The 15,034-nt window shown below is 54.3% G+C and overlaps 5 protein-coding genes across 5 annotated transcripts; 3 read left to right on the forward strand and 2 right to left on the reverse strand.

Annotated features, from left to right (window-relative positions):
* Nucleotides 1–1,060: 1,060 nt before the first annotated feature.
* On the reverse strand, nucleotides 1,061–2,219 carry BXZ73DRAFT_42361 (KptA family-domain-containing protein; the record flags this gene model as incomplete). Its single annotated transcript, XM_048018942.1, has 5 exons — nucleotides 1,061–1,422; nucleotides 1,475–1,552; nucleotides 1,608–1,704; nucleotides 1,755–1,910; nucleotides 1,974–2,219. The coding sequence occupies 5 exons, from the start codon at nucleotides 2,217–2,219 to the stop codon at nucleotides 1,061–1,063; spliced, it is 939 nt and encodes a 312-aa protein (XP_047880744.1).
* Nucleotides 2,220–2,682: 463 nt separating this feature from the next.
* Nucleotides 2,683–4,618, forward strand: BXZ73DRAFT_42555 (uncharacterized protein; the record flags this gene model as incomplete). Its single annotated transcript, XM_048018978.1, has 6 exons — nucleotides 2,683–3,279; nucleotides 3,331–3,372; nucleotides 3,429–3,470; nucleotides 3,524–3,586; nucleotides 3,638–3,705; nucleotides 3,763–4,618. 6 exons carry the CDS (start codon nucleotides 2,683–2,685, stop codon nucleotides 4,616–4,618), a joined length of 1,668 nt encoding a protein of 555 aa, XP_047880745.1.
* Nucleotides 4,619–5,235: 617 nt separating this feature from the next.
* BXZ73DRAFT_42455 (DUF300-domain-containing protein) lies at nucleotides 5,236–8,651 on the forward strand (the record flags this gene model as incomplete). Its single annotated transcript, XM_048018957.1, has 14 exons — nucleotides 5,236–5,323; nucleotides 5,382–5,389; nucleotides 5,440–5,529; nucleotides 5,589–5,604; nucleotides 5,663–5,730; nucleotides 5,799–5,924; nucleotides 5,976–6,074; nucleotides 6,132–6,196; nucleotides 6,251–6,332; nucleotides 6,382–6,508; nucleotides 6,557–6,621; nucleotides 6,677–6,744; nucleotides 6,798–7,267; nucleotides 7,324–8,651. 14 exons carry the CDS (start codon nucleotides 5,236–5,238, stop codon nucleotides 8,649–8,651), a joined length of 2,700 nt encoding a protein of 899 aa, XP_047880746.1.
* A 364-nt stretch (nucleotides 8,652–9,015) lies between these two features.
* Nucleotides 9,016–10,554, reverse strand: BXZ73DRAFT_98727 (uncharacterized protein; the record flags this gene model as incomplete). The annotated part of the gene is made up of 2 exons (XM_048027780.1): nucleotides 9,016–9,369; nucleotides 9,424–10,554. 2 exons carry the CDS (start codon nucleotides 10,552–10,554, stop codon nucleotides 9,016–9,018), a joined length of 1,485 nt encoding a protein of 494 aa, XP_047880747.1.
* Nucleotides 10,555–10,991: 437 nt separating this feature from the next.
* BXZ73DRAFT_42553 (uncharacterized protein) lies at nucleotides 10,992–14,910 on the forward strand (the record flags this gene model as incomplete). Its single annotated transcript, XM_048018977.1, has 21 exons — nucleotides 10,992–11,105; nucleotides 11,350–11,768; nucleotides 11,819–11,867; nucleotides 11,926–11,990; nucleotides 12,040–12,081; nucleotides 12,132–12,277; nucleotides 12,337–12,356; nucleotides 12,408–12,429; nucleotides 12,480–12,533; nucleotides 12,587–12,650; nucleotides 12,706–12,831; nucleotides 12,883–12,915; nucleotides 12,970–13,034; nucleotides 13,094–13,168; nucleotides 13,223–13,281; nucleotides 13,328–13,468; nucleotides 13,519–13,681; nucleotides 13,734–13,777; nucleotides 13,837–14,495; nucleotides 14,550–14,676; nucleotides 14,728–14,910. The coding sequence occupies 21 exons, from the start codon at nucleotides 10,992–10,994 to the stop codon at nucleotides 14,908–14,910; spliced, it is 2,670 nt and encodes an 889-aa protein (XP_047880748.1).
* Nucleotides 14,911–15,034: the final 124 nt, after the last annotated feature.

Raw genomic sequence — 15,034 nt, forward strand, 5'->3', positions numbered from 1 at the left:
GGCTCGCCACCAAGTGGATCGCGCAACTCAACGCCTCGGGACCTACTCGACCTCAAGCTGTGCCTACCCCCGAGTGGTATGCGGATGGCGTTTCGTTGAACAGACGGACCGACTAGACAATTCACTTTCGGCGAGTAGCCATTGATGCTCTCTCTCTGTAGCCAGATCGTACCCATTACTCTTTACAGAACTGTGGAATTTTCGTATATCAGTCCTGGTTCCGACGGCCCAAGACACAACACTATAACATCGCTGACCTCGCAAGACTCTACCATCGTTATCGAGCTCCCTCAATCAACCTTTCTCCGCTCATCTACACATGAACCTATTCTCGGGTTTTAATCTGTAGAAATATGTCCGACGGAATGTGCGACAACTGCCTCAAGGGTACGCAAAGGGTAGAAGATGTTTATATACCCGGTATCCTCACGACGGTGGCAAGTACATCGCATTTAAGAGAACGAGCCAGGTCACCGTTGTCGCACATCACGCGCGTTTGACTCTCCCGGACGATCTTCACGTACGTAGTCTCGAAAGTGCCTCATTGACTTGCATACGCTGCGCTGACGGATGTTCGGCCGGCACTCATCAATAGTAAAGTTTATGAGATCTTCGGTCACGGCAAGCTCAGGTATGGGTATGAGCGCACGTTCGCCACCGTATGCGCGGTCTGGTAAGGAACATTTCACGCCGAATTCCAAAAAGCATTTACTTCTTTACAAAGCACGAGGGGTTTTGAGTTATTATCGCCCTCAGAGTCCAGGGTGGGCGGGGGATTCAAATGTGTAGGATGGCTCTGGAGCACCCCAATCGAATCGATGTGTCGGAGCTACATGATGAATGTTCGAAAATTGCTTCTGTCATACTACTGAGTATTGCCCCATCCAACCAAGGAAACTGGAGGTTATCCGCAGAAGTAGAAGCGGCGAGGCATTGTTCGCCCCGGCCGTCTCCACTGAGCTGTGATGTCCGCGCCACACGGCCCTTCAAAGCTTCAACCATGCCAACGGAAACGTTGATGAGCAGCCTGGCGAGGTATGGCATGGAAACAACGAGCATTTTATACATTCATTGACGATAGCTTCTCTGCCACATCCTCCACACCCGCACCCTGCGTCGTCGCTGAGGGCTTCAAATCATCGTCTTGACCTGGTGCGGAATGATGTGGACTTGCGCCGGTGATAGAAAACCCGCCCTCAATTGTTTTTGATGGATCTTGGGGAACGCCTTCGGGGGCGTCCCAGCCGGGCAGGGGCTTGCGGTCCGCGGTCTCGACACGAGAGAAGAAATCTGGTTTGAGGAAGCCTTGCTCGTCGCCTGCACTCAAAATAACCCCGTTGTCTGAGATATAGAAGGCGATGCCGGCATTGATCGCCTTCTGAACGTCGATGAAGACGAAGATCTGCGATGTATTCCGCATCCCTATCCAAAGGAAGTAGGTAAGTGGGTGGTTCAAGAAGCGGTGTATCCATACCGCTTATGACGCCTGAGCCTGGAACGCCTTGTGCAAGGTGGATATGATTTCGCTTCATCCTGCTCAGGCCCTGTTCCTCTGCGTACCGGTGACGATGAGAGGAGTACCCCGAGATCTACTACTTTTTACGTACTAATGAACTCCCAAGCACGTTTGGAGGTACCGTGCACAGCGACTCCTGTTGGAATCGACGCATGAGATGGGATGGGCTCCAAATCAATGACGACGGCCTTTCACACAAGTCAGCATCTCCCCACGAATGCGTCCAAGCCTGGCTTACCGCTATGGAATGTCCTTGGTTTGCACGTATCCACCGTGTTGACTGCCCCGACAGAGGGTCGATCTCTTCAACGAGGCTATATCTCCCCTTCGCGTCCTTCTGAACGATATGCTCCAAGGATGCAAGGTCGAGTTCGTGCATCTTGGGTAGAGCCAGCTATTTCCTTGACCATCAGATCTCCGAACGCCGTCGCGATATAGGGGACATAAAGGCACTTACAAGGTCGTCAACTCGAGCGTACCCGTCTGAGCGCATCTTCAGGTTCTCTGACTTCGCTCCATGGCGCAGGACCCATGACAGGGTCTTGGAAATGCGGACCTCATGCGAGTCCTTTGGGAGACCTCGGAGCTTCGAACCCCCGCCGCCCTTTCCTCCGCCTGCCGTGCCTTCCCTTCTTGGCTGTTGTTTGCGTTCCTTTTTGTCTTGTTTGCGTTGCTGCTGTTCCTCTGCGGCCACTGCATCCATGGGGTTGGTGCGGGAGAAACGCCTTGCGTTCTTGTACCTATTTATACCTCAAGCGAGAACAGTCTTGAAGAGTGTCCTCTGGAGGATGATGGCGACGAAGCAGTGATAAATGTACACAGTCTGAGAGTTCGAGTCACAGGTGATTCAAAGTGCATAATGGCCGGGAACGATGGAGACGGGCCGGGAAGCGGGCCGGGCTCCTGTGTGTTGACTCGAATCCTCGACGAACGCCTAACGTTAGGTAAGCAGTTCATAGAAGCCACTGCCTTACACGTTGTGGCCAGCCAACGCCCTTGTCTTCCCCGTTGGTCTTCTTGCCCTCGCCTAGTACTACGAGCCTCCCCACGCCGCTCGAACACTCCCCCCGCCCATTAGACTTTTAGATCTCACAGTAAGTTGCTTCGATCGCCTCGACGTGTCTCAGATCCTATGTAATGTCGCGACACAGGCACGTATAATCAACATGCCACCAGCCGGAACTCAAAGCAACAATGCTGCCAGCCGCCGTTCAACCGGCCCCATCCGTCAGCGCGAGAACAGAGTACACAACCAGAATTCCCAGCTCGGAGGAGCCCCTCCACGACGCCGCAAGTCTCGTTCCCCAGACGCGCGGGCGGGCGAGGAGATGCATTCCCCCACCGACGCGCTCGCGCGCAGGAAGAAGCGGACATCGGGTCTCATGGGCAACGGTACGGGCTCCTCGTCCAGCAACCCTGTGAACATGGCGACGACGCGCATCGTTGTGTACGAGGATCCCCAGCAGGACCGAGGGAGGATCAAGTCGAAGCCCAGGTCGCGCCCAGGGACGATGCGGGTGGACGAGGATGACGATGTCCACATCGTGACCAATATCCTCTCGGAGCAGAACCGTCCGGCGACCGTGCAGAGCTCGAAGCAGAAGCGCAAGGAGCAGCGGTCGCGCTCCCGGGACGCACATAGACTGTCGAGGAAAACGGCGACCCCCGAACCGTCCGAGGATGATGCAGAACCCGCGCACGCTGCTCCTTTGGCTCAAGCGGAATATGTAAGAATGAAGCAAGAGCTAGAGTCCTTGCGAAAGGTGAGTGTGGCGCGTTGAAGGTGCGTTCAGAATCTCAGTGTCATGTTACAGCAAGCTGCGGTGAACAAGAAGTCAATGAAGGCCCATCACAAGGTTCGTCGTCCGCTTCTTCGGGCGATGCTCAGACTCTTACCGACGTCGTTGCATAGACCATCGAGGACCTGAAGACGGAGTTGAAGGGGATCACAGACGTGAGCCGATCGCAGTATGTCTTTGCACCTGTGTCCTGACCCGCGTCTTCTAGTCCCATCGCACGCAGCACGCAGAGTACGAAAAGCTCAAGACACAGTCAAAGCGGTCGGATGACGTAGGTGCTTTCCATCATCGTACACGCCTCGTCTCATGACGTAAATTTCAGCTTGTCGCTGCGATTGAATCCAACCTGACTTGCCAAATATGTATGGAGCTTCTTCTCAAGCCGCACGCGTGAGACTTCCCTCAGTGCTTGCTCAAGTCTTCCCCGGGCTGATACCAGTTCTCTAGACTTTCACCTTGCGGGCACATTCTATGCATGGGATGTCTGTTGGAATGGTTCAAATCCGCACCCCCTGGCGACGACGAGATGCTCGACGAGGCCTACCCTCACGCCCTTCTCTACCGGAAGAAGACGTGTCCTTGTTGCCGTACTGTTGTGCGTAGCAAGCCAGTGCCCTTATATCTAGTCAAATCTCTCGCCTCTGCGCTGGACAAATGGAAGGCTCCGATTGGTACGACGCGCCGGTCGCCTCCTCCCGATGACGAAAACCCCTGGGCAGGCATCTTCCGTGAACCTCACGACCTTGAAGACCACTGGAGTACCGACGAGGACGACGAGGACGAAGACGAAGAAGACGAGGAGGACGGCGAGGAGGAGGACGCGTACGACAACTGGTCAGCGTACGGCACCGACACCGACGAAGAACATTACAACGGACAGTACGTGAGCCCTCGTTGGGCGCCGCCAACGGTACCCGTCACTCCTGCAACATTCCCGTTCTTGGACGACGACGCTGAGGAAATCGCGATGTTGCGACGAGGGGCGACGATGCAGATGATTGAGATCTTCCAGATGTCGTACGACCACGACGCAGGCTTGCTCGCATACATTGAAGGAGGCAACTCGGTCTACCTCGGCTGGAACATTCAACTGCATCCGGACGATGTCACGGGAGAGGAGTACATGGACTGGATCGTATCTGACATGTTCGACCGTCCGGAGCGGTGGCGCGTCGAGCATGATGGCGAGTTCGGCGTCTGGGCCGCTTGGAAGCTGGTGCGTGAGGACGAGGACGAGGAGTTTGAGAACACGGACTCCGAGATGTGGCTGGGCGAAGAGGATGAGGATGAAGACATGTACTAAGGTATTCGCTAGAACTGGACGGATCCAAGACGTGATTGTAATATGCCATGTAACTGTTTTTATGTTCCCTGTGTTGTGTTAGTATGGCCGCCGCTTTCAATAGTCTTTGAGTAATGCACTGTTATAATTGGAGCTACTCTCAATGTCATGGAATACCGGTGGATGTTGCTGTGCAGTCTACCACAAAGGTTAACGTTCGTTGTGCAAATCTTCGGCCGGCCACTTGCACACGCCAGCGTCTCGAAAAGGCAGCTCGTCACACGTAGCACGTGTCGTGACGTAGTGACGTCTGCCCACACTGGGACATGCCGCTCGCCCGCCCAAGCGTCTGCAGTGTCCTCTGCCTTCCTGCCGTACCCGAGGGTCCTCGACCTTTGTGCCCTTGCGGTCTCTCCCCTGGTACGAGACACCGCTCTGCACGTCAATATCTCGCGCAGAATCTCCTTCCCCAACCCCCGGCTTCTATCCGGCTTCCCTTCTCGCTATCACGCCTACCAACGACTTTTAACGACTCTCACGACGTCACTCCCTCTTGCTGTTGTACCTCTATAATCTGTCTTCGCCGCCGGGCCTCTATTCCCTGCTTCTACTGGCGCATCGATAGGCTCTTCATCAAGATGACTATCGCGAATGGTACTTGCCATGCGACTCGCGCGATTGAAGAGAGTCCCCCACTCTTTCAAAATGGGAAGATTATGATCCAAGGTGCGTTTTGATAATCTCAAGCATGATTAGACGATTTCAACGGGATTGCATCTCTTAGCTCACCACGTACGTATGACGCACTCGCTGAAGACCCTTCGCATTGAATCTGCACTCAGATTGGTTGGGCGGTCTGTTCATTGTTCACCTTGATTGCTATCGTCATCTCCTTCTGGCTCATCAACAAGCACACACGCTGGTACACCAACGTATGTTTTCGCCCTGTCCTTACGCTTTCGACCCACTGACATACACCCCAATACACCAGAAACTCGAGCAACGACGTTCGTGTTTCATCTTGACTTGGTGCTTCTGGCTCAACGATTATTGCATGCACCACAGACACCATCCGAATTCTGTTCATGGTCCCCATATATGCGGTCGTCAGCACGGCTTCGTTCTTTTGGTGGGTGAGTAAACCAGGTCTCGTCTGCTCACTCCCTGCAAGCCCGTTGTCTCACCGCGCGACCTCTGCCAGGAACATTCAACACCTCTCCTGCTGATCCGTGATTGCTACGAATCGACCGTTCTCACGTCGTTCTTCTACTTGCTTCTGCTTTACATCTCTCACGATGAGAATGCTCAGAAGGAGGTCTTTCGCAAGGTTGAGACTATCATTCACTTGTCTACTTTGTTGGCTCATCGCCGCTCTCAGAACGGGCCCTCCAAGAAGAACGACAGGGAAAGGCTAAGACAAGGCAAAGAGCTCCAACATTGGGTCTATCCCTTGAACTTCTTGAAGGCAAAGCCTGCGGTGAGTAGGTATAACGCCTTCATTAGCGATAACAAGTGGGCTCATGGACTTGTGTAGGATGGACTCTACTTCCTTCAAATCATGAAGTGGGGAATTCTGCAGTATTGTGTCATTCGGCCTGGGTATGCTTTCGTCTTTGTCTTCAAAGGATCCCCCTCCTCACGAAGCCTGCACAGAACCACGCTTGCTGCTGTTGTCCTCGACTATGTGGGCTTGTACTGTGAAGAGTCATGGAGTCTCGGTTGGGGCCATATTTGGGTACGAGGTTTGATCGACTTTATACTGCTTTTACTGACATGATGCGTAGATCGTTGTTGTGGTTTCGATATCGGTTTCGATTGCCATGTACTGCTTGATCCAGCTGTACATGGTAGTGAAGGTCGAGCTGGCGCCGCAGAAGCCTCTTCTCAAGCTCTTCGCCATCAAAGCAGTCGGTGGGTAGCTGTACGAATGTTTCCCCGTCGCCGCTAATGAGAATTCAGTGTTCTTAACGTTCTGGCAAGCAACGTTCCTGTCGTTACTGACCATGTTTGGAATCGTGAAAGACGTGTGTTTCCAATTTAAGTGCTTCCCATACCATGTCCGCTGATCAGAGCTCTCAGACACCTACCATGACAGCTAATGACATAAATATCGGAATTGGGGCCATCGCTGAGACAACGGAAATGGCGTACGCATCTAGTCTTATCCACGGACAGTGTGCATGGGCTAATACTTCTGCAGTCTGTTCGCGGTATTGCACCTTTGGGCGTTTTCGTACAAGCCCTACTACACTGGCGACAACGGCGGAGAGTCGACCCCACGTTGGCGATCCCTTGGGCATGCCATGAACTTCCAGGAGACTTTCGTGGAGCTGTGGTCCGGCACTGTATACATGTGGTACAGGTACCGTGGCAAGGAGGTCGACGTTCAAGCTCATCGCCAAGTCGCCCTGGAAAACGTATTCGGACGGTCGAGATATGACATTTCCCGCGAAGCGAATGAACCCAAGGTGGCGACTGGAGAGAAGGAGCTCAACGTGTCGGTGATGGTTGAGAAGGAGGTGCGGATTGGTGAAGAGCAACAATGGCTGGGTCTGGGAGACGAGTATAAGTATGGGCTGGGCTATCAGTCGAGGAGACAGCGGGAGCGAAGTGAGGGTCTGGAGTCACAGATTGAGAAAGAGTTATCCCGGCGCGGATACACTCTGCGAGGTGCGTCCGTCGTCTCAACGGTGTTCATCTACACTCCTCACACTATACATCCGTAGGAAACCCTACTACCACATATACTCCCATTATAAACGAAGAAGCCGCCGAAGCTCCCATCACCGGACACCATCACGCTCAGTCATCCTGGTGGCGCCGCTTCTACCCTCGGTTTTCGCAATCTGGCCCTGGTCCAGACAGCGAGGCCTCACCCCAAGGCAGTTTCCCGAACTCCCCCCGCCGCTCGCGTCACCTCTCAAGCTTCATGCCCAATGTTAAAGAACACACGTACGAAGACCCCCCTCCACCATCTGCCATTCGGATGTATCGCGAGAGCAAGCTGAATGGCGGCCCACGGAACTCAAAGCAAAACTCTCAACCTGCTTTCGAACCTTTACTTTTGGCATCCTTCGGCGTTCCACCAGGGGGTCCCCCTGATGCCCATGCACAAAGCCGTCCTACTCAATCACCAAGCCATTACTTGAGACATCCGGTACTCGCTCCTCTTGAGTCGATGGCTTCGTTGTCAACCCCTGCACTTCCGTCACCGAGCATGCAGTCGCTCCAGGCGGATAGTTATCTCGAGCGCGCCTTTGCAGGGTCTATCGACATTGGCTCGTCAGCAGAAGCGCTACTCTCCGGACCATCGTCTCAGGCGCACCACGCTCAGATTAAATTTGGCGGCGTTCCTGAGGTGGCTACTAGGGATAAGATGGTTTTGAAGATACCAGTGCTCGTGGACCCTTCCATCATGATCGCCTCTACCCCAGTCAGCCGTTCAACCACTATGCAGACCATTACGCGTCCCGCTGCCATTGCAGGCCCGTCGTCGCCGGTCCCCCCTCAGCCGCTTGCATTCCGGTCTCAGCCGCCACAATCCCCCCCACTCGCCGGTTCCCCGCCCGGGCGTGCGCCCACCAGCTCCCGACCATCGAGCGACACGCAACAATGGCGACGCTCGTCTCACAAACGGGATTCGGCGCAGTTCTATCCTGAACCTCGCGCGCTCTCGCCTCCTCAGGTTGTCTCACCCGTGATGCAGTCTCCGCCCCAGTCCCCTGGCACCCAGCCGCGCCTGAGCCGATCCAGCGCAGCTTACTCGAGGGGCACGCGGCGAGATTCCAGGGGAGGCGTTCAATACCCGACACCGCCTACCATGCAATACACCCCACCCAGCCGCCCGATGAGTCGATATGTCCCTCGAAGGGATCAGATCGTCCTTCCCGCACCTCTGGCGCCCCAGATGCTTCCGGTTGCTGCTGCCGAGAGCCCTGCTCAAGAACACACCCCTGCGAGATCTCGCGGTTCTCCGCCGCGCGCAGAGCGTAGGAGCCCGCCGTACTCGCCACTGTTCACCAACCCTCCGTCCAAATCCTCGCCATCGAGGTAGTACGACGTAGCATCCATACCCCTACACCCTTGTTATGATTGAGGTCGCGCCTCGCTGTTGTTGTTCTTGATGTCGTCCTCTTGTTGTCGCGCCATACTTGTTGCTGCTGTTGCTCTACTTATAGCCTATTTAGACTGTCTTTTGGTTCCGATTCAGCCGGTACTTTCTTTCACGATCCTGATGACCACACACCCTCCTGATGACTATAATGACCTCACCTGCTCGTGTAGTATAATGACTGTATCATCTTGGCAATCACATCTGACCTGCGTCTCCAACCATTCCCCGGCGCTGGATCCCCAGGTCTGAGCGATATGTGATGATGTCTTGTTCCATCATACGATAAAAGTTTCCAACATGTCCGCTACAGCTCGATCGTGTACCCGCCACCTTCAACCTTCTCAGCTTTGATCCTGAGGGCGGTGCCCTGTAGGCTCTGCCTCCAGACAGCGATGTTCACCGTTTTCAGAGGGCAGGTGGCTTCGAGCAAACTCTGAGCGTGCTTCTTCATATCCACCTCTGTGTTATAGACTTCCAACCCACCCGGGATATACGGCGAATGGCGGGGACTAAAGCTCGGAAGCCTGGCCCTTCCGTTGCGTATTTCTTCGGAGTCGTTTGCAGGAAGATCTGCGTCCCATTTCCCAGAGCCGGGCGTGAAAGAGATATTCAAGGTCCGGAGGGCTGAACACTTTGCCAGTGGTGTCTGCAGCGAGCTCTGTGTCCCACAGACCATCAGTAACACCTCGCGAGGAAAGCTGAGTTCGCTTACTATGAACGCTTCCAAGTCCACGCCTTTGCTCTGCTCCAGGAGGATATCGATATGGAGGATACGCAGGTCGGAGAGGTTGGTGTCTGCGAGACGGGGCGCAAACCCTTGGACGCCTAGCAGGAGCACGGAAGTATTGATGCATAGCGATAGATACTCGGGATGGGAATCGTCCAATGCGGTGGGAAGAAATTGCAGGTTGTGAGAGTGTATGACACGGATGAGCAGTTTCCGTATCCGACAGGGGATTCCGGAGAGGTAGAGGTCCAAGGGGTCGCCGATGAATATCTCGAGCTCCGGCCATGTGCCTTTTGTGAGGTGGTCTGTCCGGTTGAGGCGCCGTTGATCTGCGTATACATCCGCTTGGTGAGGTAGGTAGCCCATCATCCTGCCATCCTCGAATTCAAGCTTCAAGCGTCGCAGGTGAGGATACGTGATGACCCATTGAGCAGTCTGGACAAACCACGAACCCTCTAGGGAGAGGGTGTGCAGACTGGGGTAGACGGGGTATTCAGGGAGGAGACCGATCGCTGCAGTCCAGTATCGTAGATCCAGCTCTTGAAGAGTCTCCCGTGCGTTCTTCAGGAGCATCGCAGGATGCATGCGAGTGTTTTGGTTTGGATCGTTCCAGACGCGGTTTGCATCAAGGAACACGTCTACGTTGTCCAGGGAAATTGTCTCCAGAGACCAACGCATAGCCTCAAGCATTCGACAGGCGTGTTGCCGTCCGTTTCTGACTTCTACGTGCTTCACAGACCGAACGGCGGCGAAAGCGGGGGATAGATTGGGGTGGGCGCTGAGTGTCCGTTCCGCATCCTCGAATGTGATATTCACAAGGTTGGACGCACGGGAAAGAGCAGAGGCCAATTCATCTGAAACATCGGGGCTTATGTCTCCAGACGACGCCATGGTAAGAGTCCTGAGGTACCGCCAACGTCTCTTCTGATGTGGGCGCATGAAGCGGATGAACGAGGTGGTGTCGGAGTCGCGACGAAGGGACACTCCGGGGCCGAGAACATACTTGGCGCAGTCGTGATGAAAGTCGCGAGACACAGGCATGAAGGACATGATGTCTTTCCTGGAGCAGTAAGAGGCTATGATCAGGAGCACGTCGTGGGGGAGGAGGGGGCCCATGGTGTGCGCTGTGCACTGGCGTCGGAATCAGGTGAAACGCACTCAAAAGAGACAAACCAATTGGCATACCTGCTATCTCGGTGTGTATTCCGGCCTCGATAGAAGAGGTATGCGACCAAGAGTGGGATTACAAGACGGGGAGACCAACCAGAACAACGGTGAGTGCCACTGCCGTGACCCGTCAGTATGAGCCTTGAGGGCATCCTTTGGCGTCCATCTAGAAGCGATTAGATTGCAAATGTGGTCCGAATCACGCATTTCGGTCGTCGCGAGTTGCTCCTGACACCAAAGTTGGTCTGCTCCCCTCGTTCTTGGTCCCTTCGCGTCCTCCACCCGCTCCCCTCATCTCTCACGGCCTTCTTCTGAATCGCGATCGCTCCCCGGGTACGCCGCGACACATGAACGTTTGAAAGACCCCCAAGCACGGCGCAGACAGGATGGACTCTGCTGAACGACAACCCTTGCTGCAACGCTCGGCAAATGTCGCTGAGACAGAGGTGTACCCTATACTTCATATGATACGAAGCGTAAGCACCACCATGAATTCATGCGTACTCTATACCCATACCCTTTCGTAGGATGTTATGGTTAGTGTTGGGCTTCCCCAGTCTGTATAGTTGATTGTAACTGGTTCTTCGTCCCCTCATCCAGCGTTTCATCGGTGAGTTATACCTTCAAGACATTGCCCTTCCTCAGCCTCATTGCCCGCAGATACTCCCCTGACACATGAAGCTGTAAGTCTCATCTCACTCGGTGACCTGACGCCCATTCATCGTCACCAATGCGTCATTTTAGCTCACCGCCCCCGACCTCACCTACACCCTCATTCGCCCTCTGCTGGATAAGTATGCCGCCATCCAGAGGCAAGGGAACATGTCCGTCATCTTCTGTCTGCTACTTAGTCGCGTCTACTTCTTCCGCGACCGCCACCTGACGACCACCGCACTTTCGCGCACCCGGGCCGACCTATGCGAGATCCTGGCCATTCGGGCGCTACGCGAACATGCGGACAACGTGCTCGAGCTGGCTCTCGTTCTCACAACAACGTGGTCCGTGTACTCTGGAGCGCCATATGAACTAGTCGAACGTGCTCAGGAAGATTTGGATGATTTTGAAGACCGAGTCGGGAACGCCATCGAAATGGCAATCTTGAGCCAAGCAAAGCGCTTCATCAAGAGTTCGCCATGCCAGAAGGTCATTGACGGCATTTGGAGGTGAGTTATTCCCGTCTACTGCTTGTTCCTATAGCTTATTGGCTTTGCAGTGGCAAGATCGTGTACCAGGCAGAGAGCACTCGTTCAATCCTCTCCGATGTGCGTGTTCCATTTACTTTGGCTGTGCCTTCGCTGATATCTCGGCGCACGAATGCAGACGTATAAAAGGAATCCTATACACTTTTACGACCCGCACAAGGCACCATTGCTGGATCATTATCGGTAAGATTGCGCAAACCACCTGCTTTTGCACGTCTCACTCTTTTTGAAGTCTCAAAGTACCTGCAATCCGTTCAGTCTTGGAATATATGAAGTGAGTCTATCGATGATCATTTCTACGCAATCCCTAACGGATACACCCAGCTTCGTTATCTTGTTCATCCTCTTTGTATGCGCCATCGAGTTCAGCGAGCTAGAGACAATTAATACCCCGGAGATAATTTTCATGGTTTATGCGTTGGGCTTCACATTGGAGAAGGTTGCAGCCATGCAGGAACACGGCATTCGAGGTGCGCTTGTACCGTGTATGCGCCCCGTTCACATACGCTTGCTTACTATGTTTATCTAGTATACTTCAAAGGTACTTGGGTGAGTGTCGATCTGATTGTCCCAGTGGAGGGAAGACTAATGTATGCTCAGAATGGTTTCGATCTCGCTTTCGGTGGGTTTGAACCATACCATTCGTATCGTGTTACTCATGATGCATTCCAGTAACACTTTTCTGCACCTATGCTGCAATGCGGATCCTTGGAGTATATGACAACCGTATGTCGCTTTTATCGTGCATTACAAAATTTGTCAACTAACTTTCTGTTTAGGACACTGGGCACGAGAGACAGGAATCAACTGCTTGGCGTTGATCGCAGTTCTCATGTTTCCGAGGTCAGCGCATTCCTCTTTCCGTATAGATGGTGCATCCTCTGAAGCTGTGTTATAGACTAGCTTTCGTAACTTTCAAAAACAATGTCATGGTGTTGTCCTTGCGAGCAATGATAATCCAGTTCGCTGTTCTCATGGGTATTGCTGCGTTCTGTTTTGGAGGATTCCTCTACGCTCTCTGGACGTAAGCCACCTCCGCTTCCACATTTTCTGACCTGACATGTCTGTTGTACAGGCTCGGAAAAGACAGTGCAGGATATACTGCGGGGTGCGTATGACTTCTTGGATATCGGAGAACTCCGTCCGCTGATATGCGAAGCAGGACTGTAGCATGGTGGATGTTGGATCTGTGGTTTGGTCTTGATGCTAGTGGGTTTGACAACGCTGGTGAATTGAGAGGAAATTTCAATCCTAATTGGCGTGAGCTGATTGAACTCGTCACGCAGCCAAGTTCCATCCGGTGTACGGACCATTCCTCATGATCACATACGCATGTTTGAGCAACACTCTCCTCCTTACTGGTATGTGCTTCATCTTCATAACGTAGTGAGAGTTGCTCAGGCTGAGCTGTGCAGTCCTCGTGTCTATCCTATCGCACACCTTTTCTACGATCAATGACGACGCTGCCGCAGAGGTATGTTTATTATTGGACTCGTTTCCGCCATCTGACTGTGCATTAGGCAATGTTCCGTCGAGCCGTCTCGACCATTGAAGGCGTCAAGGCCGATTCCTTGTTTTCGTATCAGCCTCCCGTCAACCTCGCTGCCTTGTGTGTCATGCTCCCGGCGAGTTACGTCCTAAGTCCCCGTTGGTTTCATAAGGTCGGATTATGGAACGACTTTGTTACGTTTCTATATTCATCACCTCACAGGTCAACGTTTTCATGATCCGGCTCACGAGTTTTCCTATTCTGCTTTGCATTGCCATATATGAGCGACAAGCCAAACGTTCCGGAGCCTTCACGTTCTACGAAACAGTCACTGCAGCGGCAGAGAAGATTTTCGATACATTGCCCCGTCACCTCAAACGACTGAGTGAGTATATTCATCCTCCTGCCAAGGGTGCTCTTTCTTATTGGTCCTCTAGCATTTTTCGAGGGCCTAGGCGGACCTGACGCTGATATTGATGCGGTGCGTTGCAAAAGATCCCCATTGACATTCCTTTCGCTCAATCCCGGTGTCGACATCAGATCTTCGCTCTTGAAGAAGAGATGGAAGACAGTGCACTTGAAATGGAAGAATCCGACGCTGCGACTCCCATCTCCCCCAGCCCTTTGAAGCGTCGTGGATCTGTGGCGTCGCGTCGACATCCCTCTTCTACACATCAACCGCGCCGTCCATCATCATCTTCTCACCTTGCCACGCCTTCAACTCCTCCGATGCCCAAGTCGCCACTCAAGTCGGAGCACCCTGTCCCTGGCACTTCAACGCCTAGGGCCGAATCACCAGCTCTACAAGAAGAACAGGAGACCCAACCTCCCGCTCCCGCTCCAGTCCCTCCTCCTCGTCAGCGTATCAACTCAATTCTCACGCGCGGCTTCGAGGTCGCCCAGGCCGCCGCCAGCCCACTCGCGCAGATCTTCCAACCTCTCGTGGTCGATGACGACATCCTGCCCGAGGAAGACGAAGACGACGAAGACGGCGGGTCCGGGTCGGGTGCGGGGCACGGCCTCAGCGCGTCCCCGCCAGCCTTGAGCTACGGACCCGCGATGCGCAGACGGCTCATGTCGCTGCACGTCGCGCCCACGCAGCCGCGCCGCATCCGCACGTACTCGGTCGCGGGCCACCACGCGCACAGCGCCGGCTATGGGTACGGCGCGACGGGCGCCGACGCTCCCGCACCGCGCAAGTTCCCGACGGCGAGCCCGCCGACGCGGCCGAAGATGATGGGCGCGATTTTGAGCGCCGCGGCGTCGTCGTCGGCGCAGTCGCTCTCGCTGAAGAAGGTCCCGACGAACAGCCCGCCGCGGCGGTCCCAGCTTGGGCTCCTCGCGCAGCAGGCGGCGCTCTCCGGGAGCCCGGCGACTGGGGTTAGCTTCCCGATGGAGTCAGAGGCGTCGCAAGACGGTGGCGAGATCGAGGGGCACGGCGAAGACGGTGAGGACGACATCGAGAGCCACAATCCTCACGAGACCGCTGCACAAGTGGAGGAGCACGGGGTGCCGGAGTCGGTGACATTCAACCAGAGGTTGAGAGGCATTGAGGACAGGCAGAAGAGGATCGAGGAAATGCTCGTCGAGATCGCGATGAACCTGAAGAAGTAACGAGTTCTGGTCCTTGGATGGTAAGGGTTGTTCTGTGGTTTCGGGGCACTGAGACGCCGCATGTGCGCTAGACACGACACATTTTGACCATAATGCATGCATCGTGACTTCACTTTTTACTCCA

Source organism: Epithele typhae (assembly GCF_022376455.1).
Source record: "Epithele typhae strain CBS 203.58 chromosome Unknown BXZ73scaffold_8, whole genome shotgun sequence".
Lineage (NCBI taxonomy): Eukaryota > Fungi > Basidiomycota > Agaricomycetes > Polyporales > Epitheliaceae > Epithele > Epithele typhae.